This window comes from Schistocerca americana, chromosome 1, assembly GCF_021461395.2.
Source record: "Schistocerca americana isolate TAMUIC-IGC-003095 chromosome 1, iqSchAmer2.1, whole genome shotgun sequence".
In the NCBI taxonomy this organism is placed as follows: domain Eukaryota; kingdom Metazoa; phylum Arthropoda; class Insecta; order Orthoptera; family Acrididae; genus Schistocerca; species Schistocerca americana.
The window spans coordinates 683,336,651-683,352,868 of NC_060119.1; the positions used below are offsets into that span (position 1 = coordinate 683,336,651).

General features: G+C 39.9%; 1 protein-coding gene across 9 annotated transcripts in view; it reads right to left on the reverse strand.

Annotated features, from left to right (window-relative positions):
- LOC124609023 (serrate RNA effector molecule homolog) overlaps positions 1 to 16,218 on the reverse strand; it is a 199,970-nt gene that overhangs the window by 54,980 nt on the left and 128,772 nt on the right. For all 9 annotated transcript variants that reach the window (XM_047140040.1, XM_047140038.1, XM_047140042.1 and 6 more), the window contains 3 exons: positions 15,786 to 15,931; positions 7,695 to 7,928; positions 7,390 to 7,530 (listed from right to left, as the gene is read on the reverse strand). In XM_047140040.1, coding sequence (XP_046995996.1) covers positions 7,390 to 7,530; positions 7,695 to 7,928; positions 15,786 to 15,931 — 521 coding nt within the window. The remainder of the gene's footprint in view (positions 1 to 7,389; positions 7,531 to 7,694; positions 7,929 to 15,785; positions 15,932 to 16,218) is intronic.

Genomic DNA, 16,218 nt, shown 5'->3' on the forward strand with positions numbered 1-16,218 from the left:
GGTTAGACATGGCCCTCATCAAGGGCATTACATCGACACTCAACCTTGTCGTTGAAAACGATCTACCCTCAAACCACCAACCTGTAATACTATACATTGAGGAAACACTGCAGCACATGGAACAACACAGGATGTTGGACTATGGGCGTGCGAATTGGACATTGTTCAAGGAAACACTCGATAGCCACATCCCACCCATACATGAAATTAATGAAACAGCACAAATTGACGAAGCAGTAGAAACCCCCCACTAACGCCGTCCAGAACGCAATGGCGGGCACCATACCTGATCGGACCTCACAACACAGTGTGGCCCTGCCCCAGGAAATCTTGGGCCTAATCTCAATGAGGAATCGCCTCAGGAGACAATGGCAGCGCACCAGGCATCAGTACTTCAAACGGCAGATTAACAGACTACAGGGCATCATACACGATAAAATACAAACACATAAAACACAACAGTGGAACCAAAAACTCGAAGGGCTGGACACCACGCGACCTGGCGTGTGGAAATTAGCCCGACACTTCGCCAGGGAGAAAATATATACCCAATGCTTCAAGGGCCTGATGGACCTGCATACTCAGAGGAAGAGAAAGCAGAACTAATGGCCCGCACACTTACAGCGTCATTCACACCGAACCTGGTACCATCAGATCCAGTGTTCACACTTGCTACTGACCAGGAGGTTACACGCATTCTAGCCCAACCATCGCGCGACGACATTCAACATGCTAGCACAGCCGAAGTCTCCCAGGCTACAATGCATTCCGCTGCTAGGAAAGCCCCTGGTCATGATGGCATTCAAAACCGTGTCTTCCAGGAGTTCACGGATAAAGCTACTGAGTACCTAACACACATAACGAATGCCATACTAAAACAGGAGTTCACAGATAAAGCTACTGAGTACCTAACACACATAACGAATGCCATACTAAAACACCAACACTTCCTCGCCTTTTGGAAGACGGCCAAGGTCCTGATGTTCAGGAAGCCAGGAAAAGACCACAGCCTCCCACAAAATTACTGACCCATCAGCCTTCTGTGCTCGCTCAGTAAGATTGTTGAGAAGGTGATTTTCAATCGCATCACTAGGCACTGCATAACAAATGACATCCTGAGACCGGAGCAATTCGGCTTCAGGACTCACCACTCCACAACACAACAACTCTTACGGGTCGTTGAACATATAACACATGGCTTCAACACAAACAAACCAACAGGGGCGGTATTCCTGGACATCGAAAAGGCTTTCGACCGTCTATGGCACAACGGCCTCATTCGCAAACTCAGCGACGCAGGACTCCCCAACGGGCAGGTGCGTCTAATACACTAATACCTCACAGACAGGAGTTTCAACACTGACGTGCAGGGAAAACAATCACCACGACACAGTATACACGCGGGAGTACCATATTTACTTGAATCTAAGCCACACTCAAATCTACGCCGCACCTGAAAAATGAGACTCGAAATCAAGGAAAAAAAAAAAATTCTTGAATCTAAGCCACACCTGAAATTTGAGACTCGAAATTAAAGGGGAGAGAAAAGTTTTAGGCCGCATCTCCAAATCAAAACAAAGTTGGTCCACTGTAATATGAGACACAATTTAGGTCGAATGAATGACGATACAGCTACAGTAGTTTGGTTCGAGTCGTAAGCTTAGCAGTTAAGCTTTACCAGGTAGCAATTGCAATGCGTCAGGCGCTCCGGCCATATTTATATGGGTACCCTTTCTTTTTCACGTGCTTCGTCTGGTTTGAATTGATTGCTTATTTTTCTTTGATCTGATAAGCGCCGTTTTTTTTGTTATAGGTGTTTACATCACTCTAAGCTGAAAATTCATTACTGTACTGTGTCATGCATCGTTTGTCGCATTCTGCATTCTGATAGTGCGTCATGCATGTTTACGGCCGGTCGCCGCTCGCGGCATGGCTTGCTTTTGTGCACACTACGCCGCTTACACAAAAAAAAAGGAGAGGAAAAGTCTCATTAGCGAAACAATGGCAAGAGACTGCTATTTGTTGTTACTTACATTGCTGCTTTCTTTGATAATGATCAACAAGAACCAAATAATAAACTGCATATGATAGAAGATGTTCTGAACGAGAGTTTAGCGAAAATTTTTCTCCGTTTGAAAATCTTTGCAGGCGCCTCTTTACTACATTACATTCTGCACAGAGATTAGTTATCTTAGATTTAAAAATCTAGTCAATTGCTGTGCTTCATTTCTGACTGTATCACTATTAGGCATAAGAATAATACAAATATAAACATGACATGATATGTATATTCTTCCGCGTTTGCTGTTGTCTCACTGTAGTTTCGTAGTTTATTAGGCAGACAGGATTTAAATGAGATAGCAGCAAACACGGAACAATACATGGCAAAATGTTTATATTCGTATTATTCTTATGGTGAAGAGAATACTGCATGTGATCCACAATTCATAAAAGTTCCTATTAGCAACCATCTCTTCTCACGGGTAGGAAAAAATTCAGAACGTAGAGTTGGCCATATTGACGAGTAGATTTGGCCATATTGACAAACATCCCAAACAGTCTTGCCAGTTGGATTTTTGTACTACATTAAAATGCTGCTACATTCGAAGATGAACAATACGGAATTTGTATTTACTTCGTTGGATAATGTATGAAAATGCAGTGGTTGAAACTCGGGGCGGAGAAAAAAGCTCGTCTTCCACCTTTTTTTTAAATTTATTTACTGACGCAGAGGATTTGGTACCAGTATTTATCTTTGTGCCTACAAAGCATGCCTGTGTAGCACTACATATATTCGACGGCAGAAGTTAGTTGTGGCGGCACCCACCAACGTTTTTCAGAACTTCCGCTTGCTTTGCACTCGATTCTAAGCTGCAGGCAGTTTTTTGGATTACAAAAACTGGAAAAAGTGTGGCTTAGATTCGAGTAAATACGGTACCCCAGGGAAGCATCCTAGGGCCCTCTACATAAACGATCTCCCAACCACACACAACACAACGATGACATCTACGCAGATGACACAGCCATCCTCACTCAAGATTGGAAACCATCAAACATTACGTCACGCTTAAAGACTGCACTCAGAGTGGCTGAGCCTTGGTTGGAGAAATGGCGTGTTAGAGTAAACGTCGACAAGTGTGAAGCCATTCTGTTCACTAGAAGACCGAAGCAACTGGGCAAACACCGATACTGCAGACCAATAACTCCACATGCACGCCCAATACGTTTCTGTGAGAAAGTCAAATACCTCGGTGTCTGGCTGGACCGGAAATTACTCTGGGGGGACCACATACAACACATGACCAACCGAGCTAGTGCGAGGCTCAAACAACTCTACCCTATGTTCAGCAGGTGTAGCACACTGAGCAGAAGAGTGTCGAGGTCCATGTACATGGCACTTATTCGACCCCTGATGACGTACGCAGCTCCTGTCTGGGGATACGCTACACCTACACGCCTACGCTGTCTGCAGCTCATACAAAACAAAGTACTCAAAATCATAAGCAATGCTTCACGATACACACGCATCGCGGACCTTCACTGAGAATACAGACTTGAGACTCTCACGGAGGTAATCCACAAACTCACCACAAGACTATACAGAAACTCCAGACATTTGCAGAACCCATTTATTCTGACTCTGGGGAACTACGACCACAACCATAGATGGAAACACATAAGACCAAAAGACATACTTGTAAGGACCTAACCTCTATGGCCAAGCACACGCAAACACAACAGTACAGGTGAGCCCCTGTTAATCGGACGCCATTACTGGATATCCAGCTGGAACACACTGCCGAATAACTGGTACCACGCAAGGAAGCCGTACGGAATACTGCATGCAGACAAGCTCCACACATCCCCCATGCAGTGAGATGATCTATGGCCGATCTCCCACTACTAACGATCTTGATTGTTCCAGGAATGTAGCAGCTGCAGCAACTGGGATACATCGCCATCGCTTGCCACGGTAATGATGCGTGATACCCATACTAACAAATCCAACCTTACATGAACTATTGCAGCTAGTAAGCCACTACTGCTCTTACTACCCATCCCACTGTCGCAGAGGCTTTTTCCCACGGCACGAGCCTTGGCAATTTTTTCCTTCTGCTCTTCAAATCGCTCCCTCACTTGCATTTCGTCCATTATCTATCACCTGATGGACCGTGTTAATGCGTAGTCTTACCCAGACACACGGATAACATCACAGCCCAGCATCCTGTGATCCACTTACAGATAACTAACATGTTGACGGAGGTGACAGTAGAACTTTTGGCCTAGTCACCACGTTGGTGCGGGTGTGGAGGGGCCCCATCTTTATTTAAAACTCCCATCATGCACTGATGCTGCTGATCGCAATGTAGTTTCAGCTCTCTGAGACTGCAGATGTGAGTGCAAGTTGCGCTTGCGTGAGTGTGTGTGTGTTCTGAGACTGCAGATGTGAGTGCAAGTTGCGCTTGCGTGCGTGTGTGTGTGTGTGTGTGTGTGTGTGTGTGTGTGTGTGTGTGTGTGTGCGCACGCGCGCGCGCGTGCGCACGTATGTGTGTGTCTACTGCTGACAAAGGCTAAAGTAAAATTCTTTGTTAGATTATGAGTTCTTGTCAGTTAAAATTATAAAAAATTAACTGAAAGTTGAAACAATGAAAAATTCCTGGAATACTTAAAAATTCCTGAGTTTCCCCCGTTTTTTCCAGACGAAAAAATTCCAAGGTTTTTCCCGTATTTCCGAGGGCTTGTACACCCTGTAAAAGTATGTCGGACGCGTCTCCTAAAAGGCATCAGGTGTATTTTCTTGTGTGTTTCATCTGGTACTTGAAATTTTGTTTTTGCAATGTTTAGATAGTAAAGTCCAAATCAATACTGCACATCATGTTTCATGTGCTGTCCACATACCAATGAAAATGTGAACTTCTTACTAGCTGCAACGAAATGTTTTTAAGTGGAATTTTATACACTTACACAGTAAAGCTGTCTCAATATAGACTGGTGTGATATTTGATTTAAGGACAAGTGGTATGAAGACTCAAAAACACAAAATATAAACAGTACCACAGCAGCAACAGCAAGATGCGGACAGGCACAAGACAAGGTGGGGCAAGTCAACTAAGTAGGATGTGGTGAACAAACATTTACCAATATATATATGTAGTGCTAGAGGACACTGCAGCTGATCTTAACCCCAAAGGCAAGAGGTAAACCTCCAGCACCGATTCTTTAAAGAATCTAACTCCTGTATATAATCTGTCACATCTCTTGAGCTATATGTCGTACAATGATATAATTCAGTGGCATATGTGGATAATGTCTGGAACATACATTGTGAATAGACATGGTGTATATGCGAAAAAGTAAAAAAAAATTCCTGGATTTTTTGCAGATCTCTCGGTTAAATACATTCTCTCCTGGGTGAAAACACGCTTCCTCCGTGTTAAGTGACATTATACTTTTCGTAGGAACAGTAAAACTTATCAGTCCTTTGAATCGATATGGTTTTATACAGCAGCATATAATTTATCGGCACTTTAGAAAACAAAACTCAAGGGGGAAAAAAAACACATTTTGGAAAGATCTTTGATGTGCAGCAACAAGTATGCTGCATATTTTCGTATTACGAGAGTATAAATTCGAATTCCACCAACAGGAAAAGTTAATGATTTAAGTTAATATACATAGTGTTGCTACAAGAAAAGCAAAGCTTTTGCATATAATATTTGTCTCAAAGCTAATACGCTACAAGAGAAGCTAAGCTTTCACATATAATGTTGATCTGTTTAGCGCATGTTACACTTTAAGATACATCACACAAATACACCAGTAAAATTTTTAATACCGACATAAATCTCTGATCTTCTGGGCTCGAAATTCTTCTAAAGGGCTTGTCATCAGAGTTGATTTTTAAAAAAGATCAAACGCTCTGTGATTTAAGAAATTCATCGTACATTCTTGCACGTAGTTCATCTTGCATAAAAGGAAATTTACTTTGAAATAACACTTTTCGAACCACAATTCGCAATATTTTCCTGCAACCTGTTAGATTGATTTCAGCAGTTGCCAGAGAGTGCCAGACCAGCCCTTATGTTCGTATGTGTAAAACATGTAAAACATTAAAAGATCTTTCTTACAATATGTCATAAAAGAAACAAGACAGAGATATACTCCAAGAGCATCGGAATTTCGTGAACCATACTAAAAAGGGTAGTTCGCCTTAAAGTGCACATATTAAGCTTTTCGGTGTGATTTTCGGGACATAAATTTTCTTGGAGTACCAGTACTGTATTATCTCATGTTTGGTTCTTTATTATGGCATAATTCCATACATGCTAGAAGATGAAAACATGCACTTGAAATGCAGCAAACAGGTGAAACTAGCCAGTACTCCAGAATTAAACATTTCGTTTCAAATACATTGACTGCCTCTGCGGAAAAGGTTAATGAAAGTCAAATTTCTTTAGCAAACAGACAAAAATAACTTCATTGTTCAGCAAGGCAATTAATGTTTGTCAGAAATATGAAAATAAAATAAAATCTGAAACTAAAAACATATTTTAGCCTACCGGAATTATGTGAATGTATTTTAATTCACTTGATAGCTCCCGGCCACAGATATCCGTTTTGTTTTCATTTGACGTGAGAGTAAACGAAGGGAAAACAGCAAAATCGCTGAATGTAAACACGGGTCACGTGGAGACTACTCACTGTGACTCAGACTGCTCTGCGCATCAGCCCTGGATCTACGATATTTGCGAACCAGGTCAAAAAATTTCAAAAACATGTTCATCTTGTAGCGCACATCTTTCTAAAAAGTCTGAAACATAAAATATGTGTGTTGGAGGAAATGTAAGACATATTATTTGGTGTTAAGTGCACTGAAGTGCAGTGCCGCACCTCTTCATACAGCATTCTTCTATAGCACATCACTGTACTTCGCTCTGTGGAATTGAAATGTGCATATTTTGTAATGGATGCCATTAAACCTACACAGAACAGTGGAAATTGAAATGTCCTGCGGTGCCTCTCCTGCTTCCAGTCGGCCCGTTTGACAGCCTGCCCCTCTTTAAAAAAAATCTCACAATTAATAGTGAATGGGATTATTTGTAATCGAGAGAACAAAAATGCTTCAGAAAATTTGCAAGTTTTTCTATTTGATGCCCACTTCAGTGACTTGTGCATCTGTGAGGAGATCTACACAATAGGACATTCAAAACAAAATTACCAAATAAAATTTTGGAGCCAATTCTACAATCTGGTAAGGTTTTACTGTGGTCTGACAACTAATGATTTATGAAATATAAACATAATAAAATCTAACTTCCAATTTTAAACACATCTTATTAGTACAAAAGATAAAAGAATTCTCTTGTTTAAATGTTATCCAAATCTCACCCGAATGTTGTTGAGGTTCCAACATATTTCTTTAATGTTCACTTGTCTTTCAAATGTTACCCAACCTCTCCTGAACCACCTCCTTTCAGGCTGTGGGTCAGCAATAGCCACACGTAGGAATCCAGGATATCTCTTACACATCTGCAAATTAATCAGCCATATCACCAACAGTGCTCAGCTATCACCTGGATTTCTAATTACTCAACTCAGCACTTTACTGTGCAGCTTTCATAAAAATATTTGAAAATATTAATAATTTTGATCTGTGTCATCAAATAATTCCAAAAGATAAAATAAATACTTACTGCTTCTACTTCCTGTTTTGTTATTGTAGGAGCCAAATTGCGCAGAAAAATAGAAGCTGTGCGGTGTAATGGCCTTGGCTTATTTGTCTCCTCACTCTTCTCTCTAGACTTTCCACTAGCCTTTCCTGCATCCTCTATATCCATTGGCTCTTCACCATCTTCCATATTGTCATCTTTTTTTGACTCAGCAGATTTGGTTTTTTCTTGTTTCCCCTCGTCTTCCTTTTCCATCATCTAGAAACAAAATTTAAAAAACCATTAGCAAAGATAACAAAGAGGTTAATATATACTGCAGAATGTGTCTCAAAATAAAAACTCAATCATTAACCATGAAGTGGGCACGCCTTTGTTTATAACATGAGTGGGAGTGCAGCATACTTTGTATAAACGTCAAGCATAGCTGTCTTTATGTTGCTAAAATAAACAATATCACAGCGTAATCTTAGTTATTTACAGAAGGTTAAAATAAACCAATATTATATGAGTTACATCACTGTTTACTTAAACAATAATAAAATGAACTTCCATTATATGAATCTACTGCTGTATAGAAAAGTTACACCACATTAATGACCCAGTCGAAGCATGAAACAGCGCAGTTGTTTCAGATCCCAGCCAACTGCTTTTTCGATTGCTAATCATCATGTAGACAACTACCTCATTGTGGGTTTGTGCTGCTGGCTCAGATTCTGAGTCATTTTCTGGCATAGACTGAGAATTTTTTCTATTACTGCTGCTCTCTTGGATGTACAACACAACTTATCAAAGTGTTAACTAAAGCAATAATGACGGAACAGATACGGGCTCGCAATTGTGGAACAACAATGGAATGGTACAAGACAATGTTATTTGTGGCTGGCGCACTTTATACACAGACGCACCCACTCATGGTTAAACTGACTGTATCAAATAAGTATGCGATAATGGTAAAACACACTAGAAAATTACATTTATAGGCAAATGTCAAATTTTGTGACGCCTATACAATACGCACACAGAATCTGCAAGAGAAACAAAGAGGCAGGAACAGCATGTAAAAGCAGTGTGGAATCTAAAGAGTAACATGCTACTGTAGGCAAGAGCATGTAACAGTTTAAAAAACTGAGTATAAAATTAGAAAAAAAAGTCTATTGAAATAGACATGACAATACATACTGATATGAGGTAACAAAGAAACTGCCTGAAATAAAGTCTCAGTCCCACACAGAAGAAAATAGTAGATTTTCACATGAGACTATTGTAACACACATTAATTTTATTTACATACAGACATTTTTTAGGGTTTAGAGGATTGGTGAGCTTGAAATACTATGAAAAGTTACCTATCAGATTTATTTCAGATTCCATGTTAAATACGTACGATACATATGCCATATCAAATTTTAATCTGAATCAGAAAGGAGTATCTTAAATAGGACAAAAAATATGTTTCTTGAAATGGATATTTCAAACAAACTTTCTAAAATTACTGCGAGAATAGCATTAAAATGTAGACTTTCACAGCCGGAAATATCATGTCCATTATAATTATCCGGGCTGTTATGCCGTGGTCGGTTGATGAATTCTGTGTCTCCGACTGTGGGAGACATCTTCAAGGGGGTCCGTAGCTCGATGGAAGGTCCAACACACCCACTGGCTCGCTACTGACAGCCGCTAAATTCCATGTCTCCACGCTCACGCGCCGCGGCGTGACGTCACGTGTTTTGAAAACGTCAGTGCAATTGGCTGCTGTCCATCGTCGTCGATCGCCTTTGCCATCACCCAGTAGTGAACGGGTGGTACACATCTTCTTTAACACTGGCATCCATATACCGTTTAATTTGGAAAAAGCTGGAGTGTATAGGATCCCATGCAGCTGTGGTGATGTTTACGTGGGTACCACTTAAAGAACTGTTTCTAAACGTTTGGAAGAGCATAAGGGAAATTGTAGAAGAGGAGAAATGGAACGATCAGCTGTTGCGGAGCATGCTTTCCAGCCAGGGAACCACAATATTCGTTTCGAGGAGACTCAAGTACTAGCGGCCACAAGCGGATATTACGAAAGGCTCTACAGGGAGGCAATCGAAATCGCTAAACACCCAAATAATTTCAACCGAAAGGAGGAGGGTGTGAAATTAAATGGTATATGGATGCCAGTGTTAAAGGAGATGTGTACCACCCATCCACTACTGGGTGATGGCGACGGCGACGGACAGCAGCCAATTGCACTGACGTTTCCAAAACACGTGACATCACGCCACAACGCGGGAGCGCGCGGACACGGAATTTAGCGGCAGTCAGTAGCGAGCCAGTGGGTGTGTTGGACCTACCATCAAGCTACAGACCCCCTTGAAGATGTCTCCCGCAGTCGGAGACGAAACGTTGGGAATCGACACAGAATTCATCAACCAACCACGGCATAACAGCCCAGATAATTATAATGGACATGAGAATAGCATTGTTAGCAGAGTAATTTTCTAGCAGTTTCTGAGTGGAACTGTAAGGTTTGTTACACACAATTAAAAAATTAAACAGTTACATGAACTCTATACAATACATGTCCATAGCAACGCAAAACATATTTACACAATAAAGACGTATATTTAAAATTCTCGCATCGCCCAATAGATTCACATCTGCAAATAAATATCTTAATTAGTTATCTCTTACGACTGGTGCATATATATCATTACAGTCCAGCCTTGCTTCTACTCACAACCTTTCATTACTAACAGTTCTTTATATTGTACTATGATGCCTTTCAAATCTTCCTTCATTTGAAACACCCATTTTGCATCTAATGGTTTATCAATAGGTAAAAGAGCAGACTCCCATGCGTGGTTCCCTTTTTGAGATTGTAAGTCTTCTTGTATTGCTCGCAGCCAGTTTCAACATAGTCTGGCATCACTGCTTCTTCCAGTGACAAAAGCATAGGTGCCTGTTGACCGTTTAGTATGATAGGACTAGATTCCTAATTGCAGTTAGTATTCTTCAAAATACGAGGGCTATCCACAAAGTACATCACGTTTTGGAATTAAAAATAAATAAAGTATTGGAATTTTTTTTTTATTATATACAGATGAAAGCCACACTTAAATACTACTTTTCTATATAGTTGCCATTTAAATTAAGGCTCTTATCGTAGCGATGGACGAGCTCGGAAATTCCTTCATCGTAAAATTCGGCCGCCTGCGCCTTCAACCACGTGGTTACCTCTTCTTGAAGCTGTGCGTCGTCATCAAAACGCTGCATAGCCAACCACTTCTTCTGCTGGGAATAAGTGGAAGTCGCTTGGTGCCAGGTCGGGACTGTACAGCAGATGAGGAAACAACTCCCACTTAAAAGATTCGAGAACTTCAAGAGTGGCATTTGCCATGTGGGCCCGGGCGTTGTCGTGAATCAGCAAGATCTTTGAGCCCAACTTTCCCTTGCACTTGTTTTGTATTGCTCTTCTGAGGTTCTGCAGAGTCTGGCAATATCTTTGAGAGTTTATTGTAGTGCCTCTTTCCAGGAAATCCACAAAAACCACACCTTTTCTGTCCCAAAAGACAGTCGCCATCACCTTCCTTGCCGACATTGCCTGCATGCATTTCTTGGGTTTTTGGGGGGAATTTGTGTGCCCCCCCTGCATTGACTGCAATTTTGTGTCACCCATGTTTCGTCACCAGTAACGATGCGATCGAGTAATGAGTCGCACAGCTTCAACAAGAGGTAACCACGTGGTTGAAGGCGCAGGCGGCCGAATTTTATGATGAAGGAATTTCCAAGCTCGTCCATCGCTACGATAAGTGCCTTAATTTAAATGGCAACTATGTAGAAAAGTAGTATTTAAGTGTGGCTTTCATCTGTATATAATAAAAAAAATTCCAATACTTTATTTATTTTTAATTCCAAAACGTAATGTACTTTGTGGATAGCCCTCGTACTACTTGATGTGACAGTCTCAGGTTCAATTTCTTCTACTTCAGTTACTTTATTCTGCTTCTTTTCCGTCAGTGGAAGAAAAAATCTACTTGGTTCTTGTGACTCAGTTTCTTCTTTACACTGCTTAGAAGTACCTTCAACAAAAATAATGTCCCTCGTTTTTCTGATTCTCGAGCAATTTGGTTCAAAACGCCTATACACTAATAATTCTTCACAGTATTCTAGCAAGATGCATTCAATACTTTTATCGTCCCATTTTTGTCAGTTGGCTCTCGGAATGTGAACACTGGCCTTGCTTCCAAATATTTTGAGATGTCGAAGACCTGGTTACTTGTTTGTTCAAGTTTCTTCTGGAGTCTTGTATGTGCCTTAGTCAGAGATTTGCTAATTGATAGAATTCAGTCGAGACTGCTTCAGCCGAGAATTTATTTGTCAAATTTGCTTCACAGAACAGGTATCTTGCTTTTTCTGCTATCGTACAGTTATAATGCTCAGCTACTCTGTTTTGCTTTGGTGTACATTGTGCTTTAATTTGATGTCAGATAACTTCTTGTCTCAAAAAGTTTATCAGATTATCGTTCACATATTCTGTGCCACTATGTATACATAGAGAGCAGATCCTTATTTCAGTTTGCCTTTCATCTAGATTTTTAAAGTCTTAAATCAGTTGTTGTGTTGATTCTTGTTTTAGAGAGTATATACAAATACTTTCCTGGAACACTCATCAAGCAAGAAACTATTTAGTTCCTCCAATTGGCCTAGTTTGCATTGCTCAACACAAATCTGAGTGAACTAGCTCAAGAATTTCCTCAGCTCCTGAGCCAGATGTTGGAAGTCTTGTTTTTTCACCTTCTAAGCAAACTGCATGACCACAGCATTAACTCCTCCCTCAAATGAAATTCTACTAGCCATAGTGCATGCATAGCTTCAGAATGCAGATGACCTTAGACTTTTATGGCCCAAGTCTGCAAAATTTGACAGTAATACAGAATTTGGTTAAAAAATTAGATCATATGATCGGCCTCGTTGGTACATACCATTTGCTAAAAGTTGTCATTACCTGCTATTACAACTTGTGAGCCAGTCACTGTCGTAACATTATTTTGTCACACAGGTATTTAGACATGCACTGACATGCCCGAGTCTACAAACCATTCCGTAAATGCATTTTTACATGCAGCTACATTTGAAAAGAACATATGGTAGCTGGGCACCTTGGCTGAAGTTTTCCCATCATTTTTGCTCTTGCTGTGACAACTTTTTGCCAGACGTCCATACTTATCACAGTGTAGCACCTGGGAACTTTTTTCAAAGTAACAACATCATTCTTTTTCTTGATGACTCATGGACCAGAGCCATTTGTCAAAGATTTATTGCAGACATCATCACTTATTTCCAGCAATAATTTCTTTTTATGGTTCTCCTGTGACTGGCAAAACTGAATTTTCTAATATCATAACTAAAGGTTTATATTCATTTGGTAGTCCTGCAGGAAGAAGACACCTATCCATTCTTCTTTAACTTTGAAGCTCAAGCCATTTTATTTCTGTGATGTAGAAATTATCTTCGATACATATTCTTCGACTGACGAACAATTTTCTAGTCTCCTCATCAGCAGTGTCTTCAGCAAACCTATTCATTGGAAGATGTGAGAATCTTCATAGACTTGCTTTAGCTTGTTCCCACACTTCTTTAGCTGTAGACATATCTTTCAAATGAATATATACTGACGGCTGGACAGAGTGCATAATGTTGGCTCTCGCTGTGCAGACTTTAGTTACATCCAGTATTTCGGCACTGAAGCAATCCCACAATTGTTCACATTCTAGACATATTTGTAAAGAGAACTGCCAAGTATTATAGTTTTCTCTTCCCATGGTTTCTCAATTGGAGGCAGTGAATTGCTATTTAGAGAAGCCATTGTATTGGTGATTATGTGGTTCCAAATTGATGCATGGTGTGCTCATTTCAGTTAGCCAATCTAATATTTTTTTAGTATATTACACCAAATTATATAGCCTAGGTATATAACCTGCTAGCAGAGTGATTTCTGGCAGCATCTGTTTGGAACTGTAACATTTATTATACACATTAACAAGTTAAACACAGTTCCTTGAACTCTTGTACAATACAGTCCACAGAATAAAGAAAAAAAGTGTCCATGGCAATGCAAAACACAAGTGAGGCATAGATCCAGAATTCTCACAAGAAGGTAGGCAGTACTTCATTAAGAAGGAACTTTCATTGCTGAGAAATAACTGTTTAAGACCAGAGAACGTGAAGCAAGAAACAACAGGGAGCTACACTTGGGATCTTCAGTCTGAAGACTGGTTTGATGTAGCTCTCCATTTTGCATGTCCAGTGCAATCCTCCTCATCTATTGCTTATCTTAAGATCTCTTTTCATGACATATCCATTCTGTTCCTGATCTTCCAAGTCCTTTGACACATTCCAACATATTTATCTCCTTACCCCGTACTTTCTCTTTCAAAGTTTCTCTTTGCTTTCCTTATCATTCGCACAATGCACAAATTGAATGACAGAGGGGTGGATAGGTTACAACCCTGCCTCAGTCTGTTATGATCTAGGACTTCTCTTTTATGTTGTTTGACTCTCACAACTGCAGTGTGGTTTCAGTGCAAGCTGTTGATAACCTTTTGCTTCAAACTGGCTTGTACAAAGTGTTCTGTTCTTCTGAGGATAATACATGTTAGTATTTTGCAACCATGACTTCATTGAATTGATAATTCAGTAATGTATTTTTAAGCACTTGCCTTCTCTTACAACTGGAATTAACACATTCTTCTTGAAGTCTGAGGGAATTTCACCTGTCTCCATTATCTTACATACTAGGTGGAATAGTTTTGTCATGGTACATTCACCCAAGGACCTCAATAATTCTGGGGGGACTGTCGTGTACCCCAGATGCCTTGTTTCAGATTATGACTTTCAGTGTTACATCAAACTCTGCTTAAAGTATTGCCTCCAACAACTCATGTTCGTTCATTCTCTCTTCCCTTTCCATACCACTGTCTTAAAATCCCCCCCCCCTCCAGGGAGAAGAAATTAACTAATTTTCATGACCATAAAAGAAATTTAAGGATTGTCATGGTTGTGAAAGAATTTTTTGAGTTGCTATGCCATATATTTGTGATTATTCCAAGTTCAGCTGGGGTTTTTACTAACAATTCTGTATGTTGTTATAAGCTTATCCACCTCTGTAGCCAAGAGGTCACCAAGTCTCACTGCCATGTAGAGGACCTGGCTTCAATAGGGTCCACTCAGCTTGTTGTTGCCATACTGACACAACTGAGTTGCTACTTGAATGAGAAGCAGTGCCTCCAAGGTCTCAAATGCAGATAATGGCCAGGACAGCAGTGTGCAGGCCTGTCCATACTATATCCGAATGACGCCATATAGCTGAGGATGACAAGTTTTGAGTCACCATTGTGCTGTCCTAAAGAAATATCAATAGATTTTGTTAAGCAACGACGCAGCATCTACCACACCAGACACATCTTCACACTATGGTCACTCATTTGAAGCATGTAACTACAATAAAGTTGGCAAAGTACTGTTTTGCATTTAAAGTAGTAAAAATGAGCTGAAGCCTGAATATTCAATGCTTGTCATGAAAACATGCTTTTTCCAATATGAATCTATATTAATAATCTTTTATAAAATTAAAACATCCATAATTACTTTTGTGTGAATAACAAATTCGACAAAACGTGAAGAATTATTAATCATGTTATCCTCCATCAGACTGAAAAACGTGATGGGAAATGGACCTGGCACCAAAGAACCGACAAACAATATCTAAGATTCCTAAGGTTGTCAAGCAAGCCAGAGGTAGCCATGGTCAAGTAACAAAAGTTACAATAATTCAATGTCTTGCTACATCGTTCCTTACAGGACTCCAAAAATTATTTTTTTCTCAAGTATAATCTCCAAGTATTTGGTAACAAAATTATTCAGGACATTTCCTTCCATACATAAACAGTTTAACTCCCTTTGGAGTCTGAGTGAGTAACAGGAAAGCAGAATGTTTGTTACACGTCATCACTATAGAGTGTGTGTGTGTGTGGGGGGGGGGGGGGGGGCGTTAGTAAATTTCTTCTTATTTTTCTTTGAAAACTTTTCATTTTGACTGAATAATTTCATTTAACAACCATTCTTAATTCTTACATTTTCATCTGCTTCATCTTCAGATTTATTTTTCTCAGCTTTTTCTGGTGAACTGACTTCTTTGGATTTTTCATCATCTTCTAGTTCACTTTCGTCATCTTTCGATTCTTCCAATCCAGGTGGAGGTGGTTCTTCCTCTTCTATATCTGCAAAATAAAAATGAACATCAATCTACAGCCAAAATACAACAGATTCCACAACTCCATGTTAACAACTAAAACAACTACCATAGTTGTTACCAGAGTTACGGCCATCTACAAATAACAATAATAATAATAATCTGTAAACCAGTTTCTTTACACTACTTGGTATCACTGGGAGAAAACAACCATAACCCAGATACAGAAAAGTTTATTCTAGAATATTAGAAATTTTGCTTCTGTGGGGAACCATAGCCCCTAAGTATTTAATAAAAGAATACATTGTCCATTGT